Here is a 14,610-nt window from a genome sequence, read left to right as displayed (position 1 = left end):
GGGTGGCAGGAGCTCAGTCTGTTGGGAACTGGGCTGCAATGCAGAGGGTTTCTGGTTCCAAGCACAGCACCATGCCCACATTGAGCCCCATGATGAACCAGCAACTCACCCAGGGGCAGACCCACCACCACCCACAACCCCAAAAGGGATGAATCAGAAGACAAGACTTTGAGGCCACGAAACTGAAGGCCTGGTGTCAGAACTCTTTGGACCAGCTGGAAGCTCCGAAGTGTTCAGACATCCTGATGATACAAAATTACAGCCAGGAAGTGACAACTGCATGGACAAGCTCTTCAGCACTACGAGTCAAAACACTCCTAACTTCTTTAACATTTTCACATGCAAGTTAAAGATCTTTAAAGATTAATTTTCAGCACAAAAGCAGTTACTAGCTGATGAGCTGTAGCCTGAATTTAATGGGAAATAACTATATATGACATTTGGAAATAAAAATGAATAAATGTATATATACATAAATAGCCCAAATACATAAATAAATGTATTTACCGGTATGTATGTATATACGTATATGCAGCAATGCTCCATTTAATACATGAATGTTTAAGCACCAGGATTATTTATATTGTGTAGGACAAAAATCAAGTGGGGCCAAATGAGGGTTTAATGATAATGAAACCTAAAGTTGATTGAAATAGATTAATGGTTGAGTAATAAATGAAAATGGCTAAATAAAACCACAGAGGAACGAGGCCGGGTCGGTGTAAACAGAATTTATTAGAAAACATCTTCTGACATCACGTGTGCGCAACAAGCAACAGCGGCTCAGCAGAAACACAGGTGAAACCCAACAGGTGAAAAGAATAAATAAACCATAAATAAAAAGGCACTGAAATCATTCCAGTGACGTGCACCAACATCTGAAGGAACTATTTTCTGGAAAATGGCAAAAGAAATCTAGAAACCAACTTTTTAATGTGTGTATTTAGTCAACCATCGCTCTGCTTTGTTACGATGATCGCAGCAGACTATTTCATTTGTGAATAATTTATTTTTACTTGCATCTGTGCACGGAGGAGTAAACGTGCAGCATCACAGGACCAGAAAACAAATCGGTACTTTAATGACACATTTAAGTAATTACTTAAGGATGTATTTAAGGAATCATGGCGCGTTTATGCCTCCATGTGTTGTTCCTATAAAAATTGCTGTGGATCAGTGAGGAATGAAGTCGATGTCGTACATTGACAACAGCTGGCCAGATGTGAGGAGACATTACAGTTAAAGGATAATTGGGTTTTAATTTTGAGCCTCAGTACTTGACCAGAGGGAACTAAAAAAGGGCCAAGTTCTCTCACTCCCCCCCCACCCCCCCACACATCCACCCCCCCCCCCCACACACACATCCACCCCCCCCCCCCACACACACACACACACACACACATCTACCCTCCCCCCCCTTCCCCCCACACTCCAACTAACCTGCTTTGGTCAGATTACATTTTTAAAAATTGAAGCGAGTGACAGTCTATGACGCCTGATGCCGACAGAGTCGGCCCAACGCCGCGCGGAGCCACAAACTGAAGGCAAAGTGGTGTTCTGCCACTTGGGGAGGTGGGGCGGCGTGTCTTCGATGGTCCGTGTCCACGTGACCGGAGGTGATCTGCTGTGTGCTTATTGGCTGCTGAAAGCTGGTGGGGTTTGTGTGCTCCTCCTTTCCCAGAATCACTCCTTGCGTCCTCCAGCGTCCCGTAAGCCAGCCAGTGAAGGGAAGCACCCGTCAGTCCGTCCAGGAGTTCCAGGAATCACTGGAACCTAAAGATTTTGTCAAAATGTTGAACTTTGTGCTTCGCGTGAGGTTTTAAGCTGTAAAAACATTTCGTTGTTTGCTGTGAACGAGCAGCTTTTGTGAAATGAAACAGTCCTGCACGTTTACTCTAATAACGGAGCTCAATTGTGTCGAGAGGTCACTGCAAAGGCAAACGTGTGCGGCGGCGGCGGCGGCGGCAGACAGGTGTGACACATGCTGGAGGGACTGACTGGTTGCTGCCAGTGTGAACGCCGCCGCTCTCATGCTGAGGGGGACGGTGTGTCGGGGTCTGGGTCGTAGTGGTACGTCGCTGGCGGCTGCAGCTGCTGGTTACTGTGGGCCAGGTTGTGCGCCGCCGGACTGCTACCGTCCTGAACCTGCTGATTGGGCCCCTCGTAGCCTTGTGCCAGCTGAGGGCTGGCGTTGTTGTCCGGCCCCGGCTGCACGGCTGGCAGCTGGTAGGGCTCGTTGATGGTCGGCGGCTGAGGCAGCGTGTCCAACTCGTCCACCTGTGGCCCAGGAGGTTGCATGACCACCAGCTGGTCCTGAGGGATGTCTGCGGCGGCGGCGGCCAGGTTTGTGATAGACTTGGACTTGACGCACTGGAAGTCAACGTGGCGGCTCTTCCCCTCCTCCTTCTCCCAGGACATTCGGATAAATGGACGTTGGACATAATTGTAGATGACCTCCGGACGACCTCCCGGGCGCCGCTTCACCTTTTCTTTATAGGTGGGATAACCTGCGGGAAGCAGCCGGTCAAGAATCAGATCAATTATTCTCATCCTGGAATGAGAACAGATCAGCAGCGTCGGTCCAGAACGAGGCAGCAAAGCCACCCCGGCTCTTTATGGACTTTACTCTTTTATTCAGCGAGCGGCACCTCTTAAATCTCACAGTTTGAGTTTTTCCTGATCAAGTTGCCAGACGTGCCGTCATCTGTTTAACTGGACACTGTCCCTCACAATATTTAGGCGCTGAGATGATGTTTGGCTTTGGGCTGCGTTCATTTTGTTGGTTCTACTTTTGCCTCGGGTCCTCCATTATGGGCGTTACTAGGCGATGACATCATCCTGAACAGCACGTAAAGCCAAATCACGGTTAATAAATAAAAGCCAACATTGTTTTAACCCTGGTAGGGAAATTCCAGGAACTTTCCCTCAAAGCCAGACAACAAAATAGCCTCCTTTCAAAGAGAAATGGATGCTGAGAGGACTCCCCAGCTTCCTCTGGACCCCCTCCCAACAGCTGTGGGTTTCATGGATAACTGTGGGAGATGTGGCCTGATACGGAGGAGGAAAGTCGCAGCATCTCAACAGCGCTATAAGAAAATTAAATGTACTCTCAGTAACCCTCAGAGTGAAAGGAGATTTTAGTAGCGTCATTCTAAGAAAAACCTTCGAATTCCTCCCATCTTAAGTGAGCTATCAAGTTAAAACACTGGTAAGAGGAGGGAGGAGGACTCTAAAGGAGATCGAGAGTGTCTTAAACAAGCAAGATGGCAGAACAACAGAGAGGAAGGAGACATCAGGGATGGGCTCACTTTTCCCTCCACTCCTACCTGGTGCTAAACCAACAACGTGTCTCTTAGAGCCCGTGACATCCGTTAGCATAGCTCTGTCAGACATGATCGAGCTGACCCTAGTCTCCAGTTTTGGACCACAGCCTTTTAGGGAAGCTGTGATTAAATGTACTTAATGCAGGAGGCTGCTCTTATGGTCTGAGATCCCAGAGAAAGTAGCTGTCAGCCAATTGGGTGCCTGCTGCTAAAGCAATAGACATTTTGAGGACTTTCAGTCACGATTTAGAGCTCATCATAGTACAGAAAAAGCACAAGTGAACGTCAGCAGTGACCTCAGAGTCGGATAAAGGACTGACGTCTGTTCTGGTCCTGTTAGACCTCAGTGCTGCGTTTCATTCGGGCTGAAACGAGTCATTCGACTAGCTCCATTACAATTAAAGAATGGAGCAATTTTCTATGCCTCGAGCAATCATTGATTTAAATGTAAAGCTCACAGCACCGTAGCACCTCACAGCACCACTTCTAACGTGGCACAACGTCGCGCTAACAAAGGAGAAGGCAGTGAAAAGGTTCAGAAAAGAGCAGGAAGGTGGCGGAGCTGAGGGATCGTAGCAACAGCGACCACGTGAGCGAGCAGACGTCCTCGTTCTGAGAGCTACAGGCGTCCGGGCGGAGCACGTCGTGTGTCTGTGTCGTATCCACGCCCGCCCTAACCCGCTGGAGGCTCCTCTTTTTCACAGACCCAAATCTATTTTGTCCAATTACTCGATTATCTGAAGGAATTTTCAGCAGAATGTCTGAAAGGCCAAAATAACTAAAATATTTGACAGCTGCAGCCCTATTTTTGGCACAGTTGACCATCACATTCCCTCACTAAGAGGGGAAACATACTTGACATTATCCTTTCCAATTAGTCTCTGTTAGTCATGAATCCTCTGCTCCTATGGAAGCCCATCATGGAGTTCTGCATGTTTTAGTGCTTGGTCCAATGATTTTAAAATGTCAACAGAACATTTAGAAAGTAGGAGTAATTCTTTCCTAATTCAATCTAGAAAACCAGCCAGGATTTTACCTCTGGAAGAAATAACAATGTGGATGTTTCTGGACTACCTTCTATTCCCAGGCGAATCTTCTTCAGCCCCCTCTCCTTCAGCACAGACTTGGCCACGTCTCTGTTCTCGATGTACTTGAAGAATCGATACAATTTGGTGCTGTAAATGACTGAAGAGGAGACAGAGTGAGGCTGCTGCAGCTGGTAACCAGACCCCCCCCCCCACAGGCATCTACTCTTACAGGCCTGTTTTTGTTGAGCACTTACTTTGCGAGTACTCCTCTCCCATCTGAGGAGGGTATTCTTCATCCCAGTCCACCACATCGTCGTCAGTGAGCACCACCACGTGACATTCCCTCTCTCCGCTCTGAGCGCTGGCAACCATCAGTGGCAGCACCATCTCCTCCAGGTAGCACTCAAACTGACGCCGGGCGCCATCGTTGGACAGCTCATGCATCAGGGCACCTGGAGGGTGGAGGGTGTGTGTGGGTGGGTGTGTGTGTGGGGAGGGAGGGGGAGAAGAAGGTATGAACACTAACCAGAAATGGTGACGATTCTTTGGGCTCAATCGATATATTCAAATAAACATTTTTTAGGTTACGTGGAAAACTTAGGTATCAGTTTGATTTAATTGTTGTAAAATCTTTTGCATTCATTTTAATACAGTATTAATCAGTAATGAGACTGAAAGGAAGTTGAGTTCTAGAAGAAAATGGCTTCTGGAAACCCAAAACACTGTGCACAGTTCATGCACTGACCTAAATATTGTTATTAACGCGACGCTCTCCACGCAAGAAATATAGCGATGTTAAAATAAAACCCTGAAAAGCGGCCTAAAAAAATACTGAAACTCACAGCTAATCATGACCTACATAGAGCACCAAAACACACACACACACACGCACACACACACACACACACACACAGAGCCTGGGAGCTGAAGCTGCACCTCCCACACAAACTCAAGAGACCAACAAAAGGCACAAATATGCCCAGGAACGCTACACAAATGTCGTTTGCTCTTCACATATGCAGCCATTTATCTTCGCAATAATATCCTGGCATCAGCAAATATCAAAATAACCAACGCAAAGCGAGATAAACCAAGTTGTTCTAACAGCAGCGATGCAGCAGCGGTGTTGAGACGACCTCGCTCCCCCGGCAGCTGGGACCCGGAATAGAAGTAAAGCGAGAAGTAAAGCGGCGTACTCACTGAGGTCTCTGCACTTGATGGTGCTGTAGCTGAAGGAGATGCAGAGGTAGTCACATGCCTCCCTCAGCTCCGGAATGGAAACACCGTCAGGGCAGCGGATTATCCCCGACTTGTAATAATCCTGCCATTTTCGGCAGCAGCGCGCACACGTGCACACGCACACAGGAAGAAAATAGGCAGGCATTCACAGGCAAGCACAGGAGAGAATACAAGACGCCATTAGTGATGCTGCTTCCCTCACACAGTCAGAGAGGGGGGGGCGGGGAGGAGAGGGGGGAGAGACAGAGAGAGGGAGGGAGAGAGGTAGGAGGAGGAGGGAGGGAGCTGGGGAGGGGGAGAGGGAGGGAGAGCGAGAGAGACGGGGAGAAGGAGGGAGGGAGAGAGAGGTGGGAGGGGAAGGGAGGGAGACGGGGAGGGGGAGAGAGAGGTAGCAGGGGGAGGGAGGGAGACGGGGAAAGGGAGGGAGAGAGAGAGACGGGGAGAGGGAGAGAGAGAGAGTAGGAGGGGGAGGGAGGGAGACGGGGAGGGGAAGAGGGAGTAAGAGAGAGAGAGACGGGGAGAGAGAGGGAGGGAGAGAGAGAAAGGAGGGGGAGGGAGGGAGACGGTGAGAGGGAGGGAGGGAGAGAGAGAAAGGAGGGGGAGGGAGGGAGACGGGGAGAGGGAGGGAGGGAGAGAGGGAGACAGCGGTAGGAGGGGGCAGGAAAGAGGGAGGGAGGGAGGGAGATGGAGACAGAGAGACAGAGGGGGGCGAGGGAGAGAGAGGGAAGGAGATGGACAGAGACAGAGAGGGGGGGCGAGGGAGAGAGAGGGAAGGAGATGGACAGAGACAGAGAGAGGGGGGGGGTGAGGGAGAGAGAGGGAAGGAGATGGACAGAGACAGAGAGGGGGGGCGAGGGAGAGAGAGGGAAGGAGATGGACAGAGACAGAGAGGGGGGGGAGGGCGAGGGAGAGAGAGGGAAGAAGATGGACAGAGACAGAGAGAGGGGGAAGGAGAGAGACATTGAGAGAGAGATGGGGAGGGAGAGAGAAACAGGGGGGCGAAAGCAGGTGGAGATGAAGGAGGAGGACGAGAGAGACTATGATGATAAAGAGAAGAATGCTGGGGAAGAACAACTCTTCAGTTTCTATTTTCGACGGGAAATAAAATAAGATCAGTAAAAATCCTATTTTTGAAACCAACAGAAAAATGAAAGAAAAAAATCTCAATATTGTAGACAGATGAAATAAATTTGAGGCGAGCATTGTGGAAGTGGGTCCATTATAAAAACATTCAATTATCTTCTTTTTCTCAATGCAAATGAGATGATAAGAACACCCCCTCTGTAACAACTGGCTTAACTTTGTGGAGGGGGGTTGCAGCCCTCCTGGGGGGAGGGGGGTGGAATGAAGGGAGGAGGAGGAGGAGGAAGAGTAAGGTGGTCCGAGAGGCTCAGATGTGGAGGCGGAACAGCTCGGGAGCAGTGCTTCAAACTACAGTACACCTGATGGGGTGTTTTGGCCCCTCTGGGGGCTCAGTACACATACCAGCACCACCCCCACCCCTCAGGCTGAGGACAGCCTCTGGGATATTATGCATCACACATGGTGTCAGTCTGTATATCTTAATATTGAGCTTTATAGAATCCAGGTTAGCGTTAGCCTCGAGCTAAACCTCAAAGCCTAATGTAAGTTTAATGCAAAATGTTTAATAATATTTTCCTCCCCTGTTATAAACTTCCTAGCTTGTAATTTGATTGTAAAAAAGATGTCCATTATTTAAAGTTGGTGTTTTGATGAAAAGGAAATACATGTTTTCAAGATGTCAGACAAGCAGAGACAAAGTTCAGAGATGGTGAAAATAATTCCAAAAAGGAAGGAAAGAAGGGCAGAACCATTGAAACCATTAAAGCGGTAATGGGTTGACATTTGGAACTGCTCACCAGAATGGCCCTGAAGATTGTAGAACTGATACCGTCAGCAACCTCAAACTCTCCCTTTTCGTTGGGGCGTGTGAAGTTGTTTTCCCTCCCGGAGCCGAACATCCTAAAAATAACCAAATGGACAGGTTGTGAGAGCGCCGCAGCTCCAAACTTCGGCCTTAGAAGCCTCCTTGAAATCACAAATCATGATTCTTGTTATTTTAGAATGATAGAAATTGATTTATAATTGCGCGAGGCAGAGTGGGACTAGTTGTTCCAAACGTATCCAACAAATCTGAGAGGTCACTTGAGGTCATTACCTTCCCAGCATGGTGTTTGGCTGAGCTGTGAAGATAGATGGATCTACCACAAATCTGGTGTTGTCCACAATTAAAGTGACCCGTTCTCCGAGCCTCGGGCCACTGCGATGGCCCTCTTTACTGCTCAGGTCATACACGTAGATGGTGTCGCCCAGACACTTTGAGTGGTGGTCTGCTACAGGAGGAACAAGGGACCGGGAGATGTATCCACTTAGCAATGCAGTTTGGGGGCTCCTGGGAGGGCGTGGACTGGAGGATCTAGACGATGAGCCTCCGTCACCACGTTCACGGTCTGCAGAGGAGAAGAGCTGATCATGCGATTCTTTGGTGGGCCAGAGGAAGAGCGGCGGCTAAATCGAGCCCTCCCTCACCGTGTTGCCGAGTGGGAGAGGTAACATTTCTAATACAGGGCGTCAACTGGCTCTCCCCCCTCTCATAGGAGGAGTCCCGGGAGCGGTCGCTGGAGCGTCGGCGTTGCTCGCGGTGATGCTCTCCCGCTCCGCTGCTCTCTCTCGCCGTCCCGGCGGTGCCGCCGCCGGCCCTGGTCCCGTACAGGCTCATGGTACTACCGAGCTGCGGGCTGTCACAGTCCACCACTGACAGTGCACACCGCTCTTCACTGAAAGACACACCAGCACGTAAAGCATGAACCGGTATTCCAGAAATTAGTGGCAGACAAATCGATACCACTTTTGTAGGATTCTAGAATTATCCAAGAAGATTCCTGGTAATTTGCTACATTTAGGCGACTGTTCCAGGTTACATAAAGGAAATGTGCGACATTCTATTGCTCACTCAGCAAAATATTTCCAACTTTCTGTGTATTTTATATTAGGCATGAGCAAGAGCCCATTACACCAGAGCAACAGCCAGCTGACCACATACTCTATGGCCTCTCTGACGGATTTGAATTTTCCATGTTGTCAGAACAGAATTCCAAACTACTGAGAGAATAAAATGGCCCAACTAGGATGAAAAAAACGAATCAAAAAGCGGCTAAAGCCCTGATCTTAACCTCCCTGGTCTCGGTACAGTCCATCAAAGCAGAAATAGCTCCGAGTGTGCCAGGGTTGTGTTAGATAACTCCCATGAAGTCAAACACTCAGGAAGGAGGGAAGCGCAAGTGTCTACGCACGCTCAGCCGATCCATTAGAGTGGAGCCTGTCTGCATGGCTCCTATCCTGCTGCCCGGCCACCTTAAAAGTCCAAGAATTCGGACTTGTGAGGAACGATCGCTCCACCATGCTATATATGCACTACTATTCTAAGAAATATGAATATTTAATGAAGTTTCTGGATCACAGATGACCCAGGTATGATTGGAAACTATTTTTATTTTAAATAGCAGCTGAGCTGAGGTCAGAGGTGGGGGAGACTGGTCCACTGCTGGTCGGATCGACACCCTGTATTTGACAAGCCCCAGAAAATGTTTGGCGTTATTTACGTCCGAAACAAGCCAGAACTCGATGAGGAGAGTTTATCGGAGGACTTTCTGCTGGTGGCAATGGAAGAGGGGGGTGGCGAGGGTGGAGGGGAAGAGCGTTTTGGTTATAATGATTAATTCATACAAATGAAGTTAGTAGTGACGTATAAAAGGCCACAGTAGCGCCTTTATATCACGCAGCACATCAGCAGGCACACAGAAATAAACCAGGGCTTCAAACACTAAAGTCAAGTAGGTTTTGTTCTATTACACAAAAGACCTCAAGTCAACTGCAAAAGACATTTTGACTGCTATTAAGGGTAAAAAAAATGAATTTTTTTTTGAATGAATGTTTTTAAGCCTGTCCTGGCAGCACTTCTTGCTTACTGGCCAGAATGGAAATGGTTGCACAGCTGGTCAGGTGTCCAACACCTCAGTCAAGGTCACGCTTTTCAGTGTTCTGTGGTTATACATCAATAAACCCAATCATGCTTGACAGATAAAAAAGGATTTAAATTTTTGGTTTTAAAGCTGGCTGCATTACCATTAAGCCATAAACTATTTGCAATACGGCAGCGAAATCCACCACCTCTGCTTAAAGGCGCAGCTGCAGAGCCAGGCAATGTCCTTGAAGAAAAGGGTCACCATAGCAGCTGCGGAAAACGTGCGCGCACACCTGATTCGGTTCAGGTGAACCGTGTGACACGGCACGGACGACTTCAGTCTGCCTCTTGAGCAGCCACAACCGGCGAAAAATGCAAAAACAGCTTAGCAAGAGAAACGGAGCACGTTTCTTTCTGGAAACACAGCAGAGAGCAAACAGAAAGGACCCATTAGGGTCACAAACTGTCAGCTCTCCTTACAAGCTGCCACAATTAAGATCAATGGACTCTATTTGTCCCACCGGCACCTGACAGGTTATAAATACATCTCTTACAAATGCTATTATTTTAACATTTGCCAGAAGTGGGATAATAAAAACAAAACAAGGTCTTTTAGCTAAACAGGGAATCATCTTGTGGAGAAGGAAGGAAGGATTTCACACACACAAGGCTGCTCCTCTCATCTTTCACATAGGATCGCAAATATACATCAGCCAGGAGGCAGAGGTGGGGGGGAAGACCACTTCACTTGTCCAATTTCCTTTTGCCGGGCACCACCTCCTGACATCCGAATTAATCTCTGACTGAACATTTACAAATGTTCTGCGTGCAGCTCTAAAACGCTGGAGACAGGAACTCAAGTTCGTGACACTGGAAGCGTGAGGGAAGAGGGTCCTGATGGAGAAGAGTCCCAGTTAATTATTTAGGCACTGCTGATGCCATCACAGTGATGGGGGGGGGGGGGGGGGGGGGGTCTGCCCCATGCATCAGGCAACCAAACACAACTAGAAAGACGGTGGAGGTAGATGCTCCTGTTTCAGAATTTTAAAAAAAAATGGAAAATGAGACTCAATTTCAATTAACTTAATTACTCTTAAACACCACACGGTCACTACTCAGTCTTGAGAATCCACCAAAAAAAGATGAGTCAGTAGTTTTCTCTCTCAGCAGGTAACGTATGTGAGCTATTTTAATGGCACATAAAGACCAGGAGGCTGGTAAGGTGACCGAGTTAAAACTGCGGTGCTCTGGCGGCGGACGTGCACCTACCGGTCGGGATCAGTGGGCCAAGTGAGCACAAAGCAGCAGGGGATGAGCTGCGGGAGGATGGCGGCACAAAAGCCCTGCGCTCCTGCGAACAAAGCGGGCTTCCCGGCAGCTTCAGCATCCTTTCTCATTACTTTCCAACTTCATCGGCATCGTTTCACACGCTCAGCCCGGACGACTCACACGCTGCGGGTTCCAAAGGCACCGAGCAAGGCAGCGCTAAGATCTTACGCTAAAGAACAAAGCAAAGCGGCGCGCTCGTCATCCCGAGTCACCGCGAGGACATTAAACTGTGAATGGCCGCGTGCTTGACTGAATCAGGGCGATGGCGCATTCGCGTGCTCCTCGGAATAACGATTCGCGTGCCTTCGTTTCGATCTCTAACCAGTGTTGGACGCTTCATTTCTTGCACAATAACACTACCTACCTTGAAATAATGTCAACTGTATTGTAGATGCCGCCCGCAAATAGAATGGAAAATGTTTTTCCCCATTTTAATTCCAAAAAGCTGAAGCTCGGAACGCTTTCCAACATCACCTGAACGCACCATCAGACTGGCAATTATTGAATCACTGTCTGTGATCAAGGGCAAATTTGCAAGGTTAGGCGAATGTAAATAGACAATAAATGACTAAATGGATTACATACATCTGTAATGATGCTTGGATTGCTTGTTCAATGCTACCTAACAAGGAGTTCCATTATCACAAATTATTGGGGTTATTTTCTAGGCACACCACAACTAAACAAGTAAAACTAGTATTCTCGTCGCAATATCAATAACCCTAAGTGATGCAGTTAGTATCTTTAGAATTAGGGCAGTGTTCAGGCATAATTTTTACACAAAATCAATCAAGTTCCTTTCTTTACCCTGTGAGAAATTTTGAAATGTGTGGAGGGGGGAAAAAACCCCATTAAAAAGAGAAAAGCTTTACCTCAGAAAATTTTGACATTACATAAGCATATCAAAACAATGACACAGCAAAGGCATGCCATAACCACAAATAAATGGTCCAGAAATATTACTTTGACATTATCTGGAACTATAAATCTGTATATTTTGCAAATAGGCAACATATTTTCATTATGCATGGGTTTAATGATTAATTGATCAGTAGAGGCTAACAAATGAAATGGGGTCCTTTTTTTAAAAAAAATTTACTGATTAATTGTAGATCCCACACTTCCCAAATTGCCCCTTGATGTTAATTTACGATTAGCACTGCCAAATTATAACAATTTCAAAAATCTAGCAGTACTGCTTCAACCAGAGAAAGGTAAAATCAACTACTAGTGCACCTTATAATTACAAACCAGCCTCTTTTCAACCTTTTCTCTGTAGTTCACCTAAGGTTTTAACGGAGATTTGTCTTTGGCAATAATGGCCGAGGGGGCTTCAGATAGCGGGGTATCAACATGTGGAACATCTGTCGCGACGACCACTGCACAGGGCAAGTGTCTCTGCGAGAGCCCGGTGTTGTCACACAGGGGTTGGAAATCCACAACATCGCAACGACAAAGCCACTTTATCGGGAACAATTTCAAAACAAATTACATTCCGTTATTTCTATTGTGCCCAATTAAAAAAGACAAAAACAACCCAGCGTTCTTAAGGCACGAGTATTGCGTTAACTATCGAGAAGCACGTCTGACATTGTCATGATTCATATCAAGGTATAAATCATTTTCTTGTGCGTCAACATAAACTAGCATATTTTACCAAATCCTCGGCATCATTCGATCTATGCCTTACAGAAACTTTCGAACACCTTAAAGAGTTTGAAACCGCCTGCTAGTCTTAGCTAATGCTAACACATCTCCGGCAGAACGCGATAGCCAGCTTCAAAACAGGAATTGTCACTATCTTCGAGCTTCAAAGATGGATCTCTTTACCTTGTGATGTTACCTTCCAATTTTAAGCATTTTAAGAGTCTGCTACAAAAGTTACTCCGAAGTGCTGGGGGGTAAAAGTGACGATAGCTTTGGAAGAACTACACTCTGCTGTCTGGATTGTTTTGATTGTTGGGAGGCGACGATCGCGTGAAATATCGCGAGAGTAACGAAGCACAAGCCCGTGATTGACAGAAAGGCAGCCCTGCAGACAGCAACACCAGACCTGCTTGGTGTGGAACTTAATGAATACATCCTCATCAAAAAACATTACACACAATGTATCCGGTGCTACACAGTATTAAAATACAAATTTTTATTGTTATTCTGTTGAAGTGTACAATATTATCCTATTAAACATCAGAGACTATACAGTTGGTCCAAATCTTACACTGTTAGGTTTGCTGCAGTCTGCAGCATTGATTTCAAACACCGCTTGTTCTTAAAGAAAGGAGAATCTTCTGCACTTTATAAATTATATATGCATGTTAAATAAATAAATAAATATATCAAACCTCATTTCTAATTTTAAAAAAACATGAAGGAAATGTTGTTGGAGATGTGGAGATACTGACAGCAGAGTACGTCCCTCTCGCTCTCTCTCTCTCAAATAATAAAAAAAGAAATTTAAAAAAAATCTTCACTCCTGTGATTTGAGCAGTTCCTCTAAGACATTTAATGCATTCTGGATCTCTTCTGGGGTCAGGTCTCTGAGGTTAGGCAGCTCTCGGGAAGCTATCCCCTTTCTGCCCCATCCTGGTTCATCGTCGTTGTTGAGACCTATAGGGTGAATACCATGGAGTCTTCGCTGTAACCACTCACGGCGCTCCTGCACCTGCTTATGCTCCCCAAGGTTGTGCATGAGCTGGACTTCACTCACTGTCCGTTTTCTGCCAAAATAAGCACATATGTATAAGTCCAAGTCTGTAGAATGGAAAAAATCGTATTGGCTGATCAGATAGACTCGATTACCTTAGGGTGTGCCCTTCACCCAGAGCCAACAGGCGTAAAAGGCAGAGTGAGAGAAAAAAGGTTTTCCAGTGTAGATTTGGCATATTTGTCACCTGTTAAAACAAATGTTAGCAAAAATCAGTTTTTGTGTATTTTATCCAATCATTCAAGTTGACTTTTTTTTTTTTAAATTGACATCCCAAAATATTATACGGGATATGAATTTAATATGCTCTTAACATTTTTTTCCATGGAAAAAAGATACATATCACCCAACATATAACAATACTAGATTAAACATTGTTTAAAATACGCCTACAAGTGTTGGCTTGGAAGAACATACCTGACTGTCTCTCTTCAGTTGGTTGGTGAACTCCCATAGAGTATGATCGGTACTGGACACTTGGACATCCTTTTATAGGCCCCAGGGGCCGACCGTTGATGAGCTGCCTTCGTTACTACTGTTGATGTCAGACCTTCAGCTCCTGGAAGGGGCAGGACAGGAATGACAACACCTCCTCTGAGCTTCAGGACCATTCATCCTAAGTGACGGCTCTGCACGTTGAAGCCAAATACCTTCACACCCAACTTACATTTATAACCATGCAAACATGTGCATTTAAAAATTGCAAACATATGGATACCTGGAATTCCATAGATTCAAGAAATCAACTTTTGCTGTTTGGAAATATTAAGAAATTGTATTGGTTTTGTGTGCGCACGTGTATGTGTGTGTGAACATCCCTGCAAATGTCCAATTGTGCATGCTGCTCTTTTCTTCTTTTCATTGTTAGAGTAGTCCGATCTGTTAGCCCACCTCTGATGTGACCTTTTTTTGTCTGACTCATTGCTTCACAACAATACTGCCAACTATTGGATGAATTTATAAGCCCCCGCTCAACTTTAAAGAGGTCTCCGTGGTTACAAA

At 46.5% G+C, this 14,610-nt stretch overlaps 1 protein-coding gene across 2 annotated transcripts; it reads right to left on the bottom strand.

Moving 5' to 3' along the window:
• Nucleotides 1-1,404: 1,404 nt before the first annotated feature.
• LOC101076350 (BTB/POZ domain-containing protein 10-like) lies at nucleotides 1,405-12,886 on the bottom strand. Of its 2 annotated transcripts, XM_029842033.1 has the most exons (9): nucleotides 12,735-12,881; nucleotides 10,845-11,073; nucleotides 8,141-8,388; nucleotides 7,770-8,061; nucleotides 7,471-7,573; nucleotides 5,552-5,672; nucleotides 4,606-4,803; nucleotides 4,398-4,508; nucleotides 1,405-2,507 (listed from the first exon to the last, which is right to left on the bottom strand). In XM_029842033.1, exons 2-9 carry the CDS (start codon nucleotides 10,970-10,972, stop codon nucleotides 2,029-2,031), a joined length of 1,680 nt encoding a protein of 559 aa, XP_029697893.1. In that variant the 5' UTR covers nucleotides 10,973-11,073; nucleotides 12,735-12,881; the 3' UTR covers nucleotides 1,405-2,028. The 2 variants fall into 2 exon arrangements, with proteins under 2 accessions (XP_029697893.1, XP_011605206.1); XM_011606904.2 differs by lacking the exon at nucleotides 10,845-11,073 and having other exon boundaries at nucleotides 12,735-12,886.
• Between the last annotated feature and the right edge of the window lie 1,724 nt (nucleotides 12,887-14,610).

Source organism: Takifugu rubripes, chromosome 9, assembly GCF_901000725.2.
Source record: "Takifugu rubripes chromosome 9, fTakRub1.2, whole genome shotgun sequence".
NCBI lineage: Eukaryota > Metazoa > Chordata > Actinopteri > Tetraodontiformes > Tetraodontidae > Takifugu > Takifugu rubripes.
This window is presented reverse-complemented; position numbering and strand designations above follow the sequence as displayed.

Bases quoted from the DNA above. Each gene is read 5' to 3' on its own strand.
- LOC101076350 (XM_029842033.1), bottom strand. From the start codon at position 10,972: ATGAGAAAGGATGCTGAAGCTGCCGGGAAGCCCGCTTTGTTCGCAGGA. The intron at 5,673-7,470 runs GTGAGCAGTTCC...CGAAAATGGCAG, and splicing joins CAATCTTCAGGGCCATTCTG to GATTATTACAAGTCGGGGAT. The intron at 4,509-4,605 runs GTAAGTGCTCAA...TCTCCTCTTCAG, and splicing joins GGGAGAGGAGTACTCGCAAA to TCATTTACAGCACCAAATTG.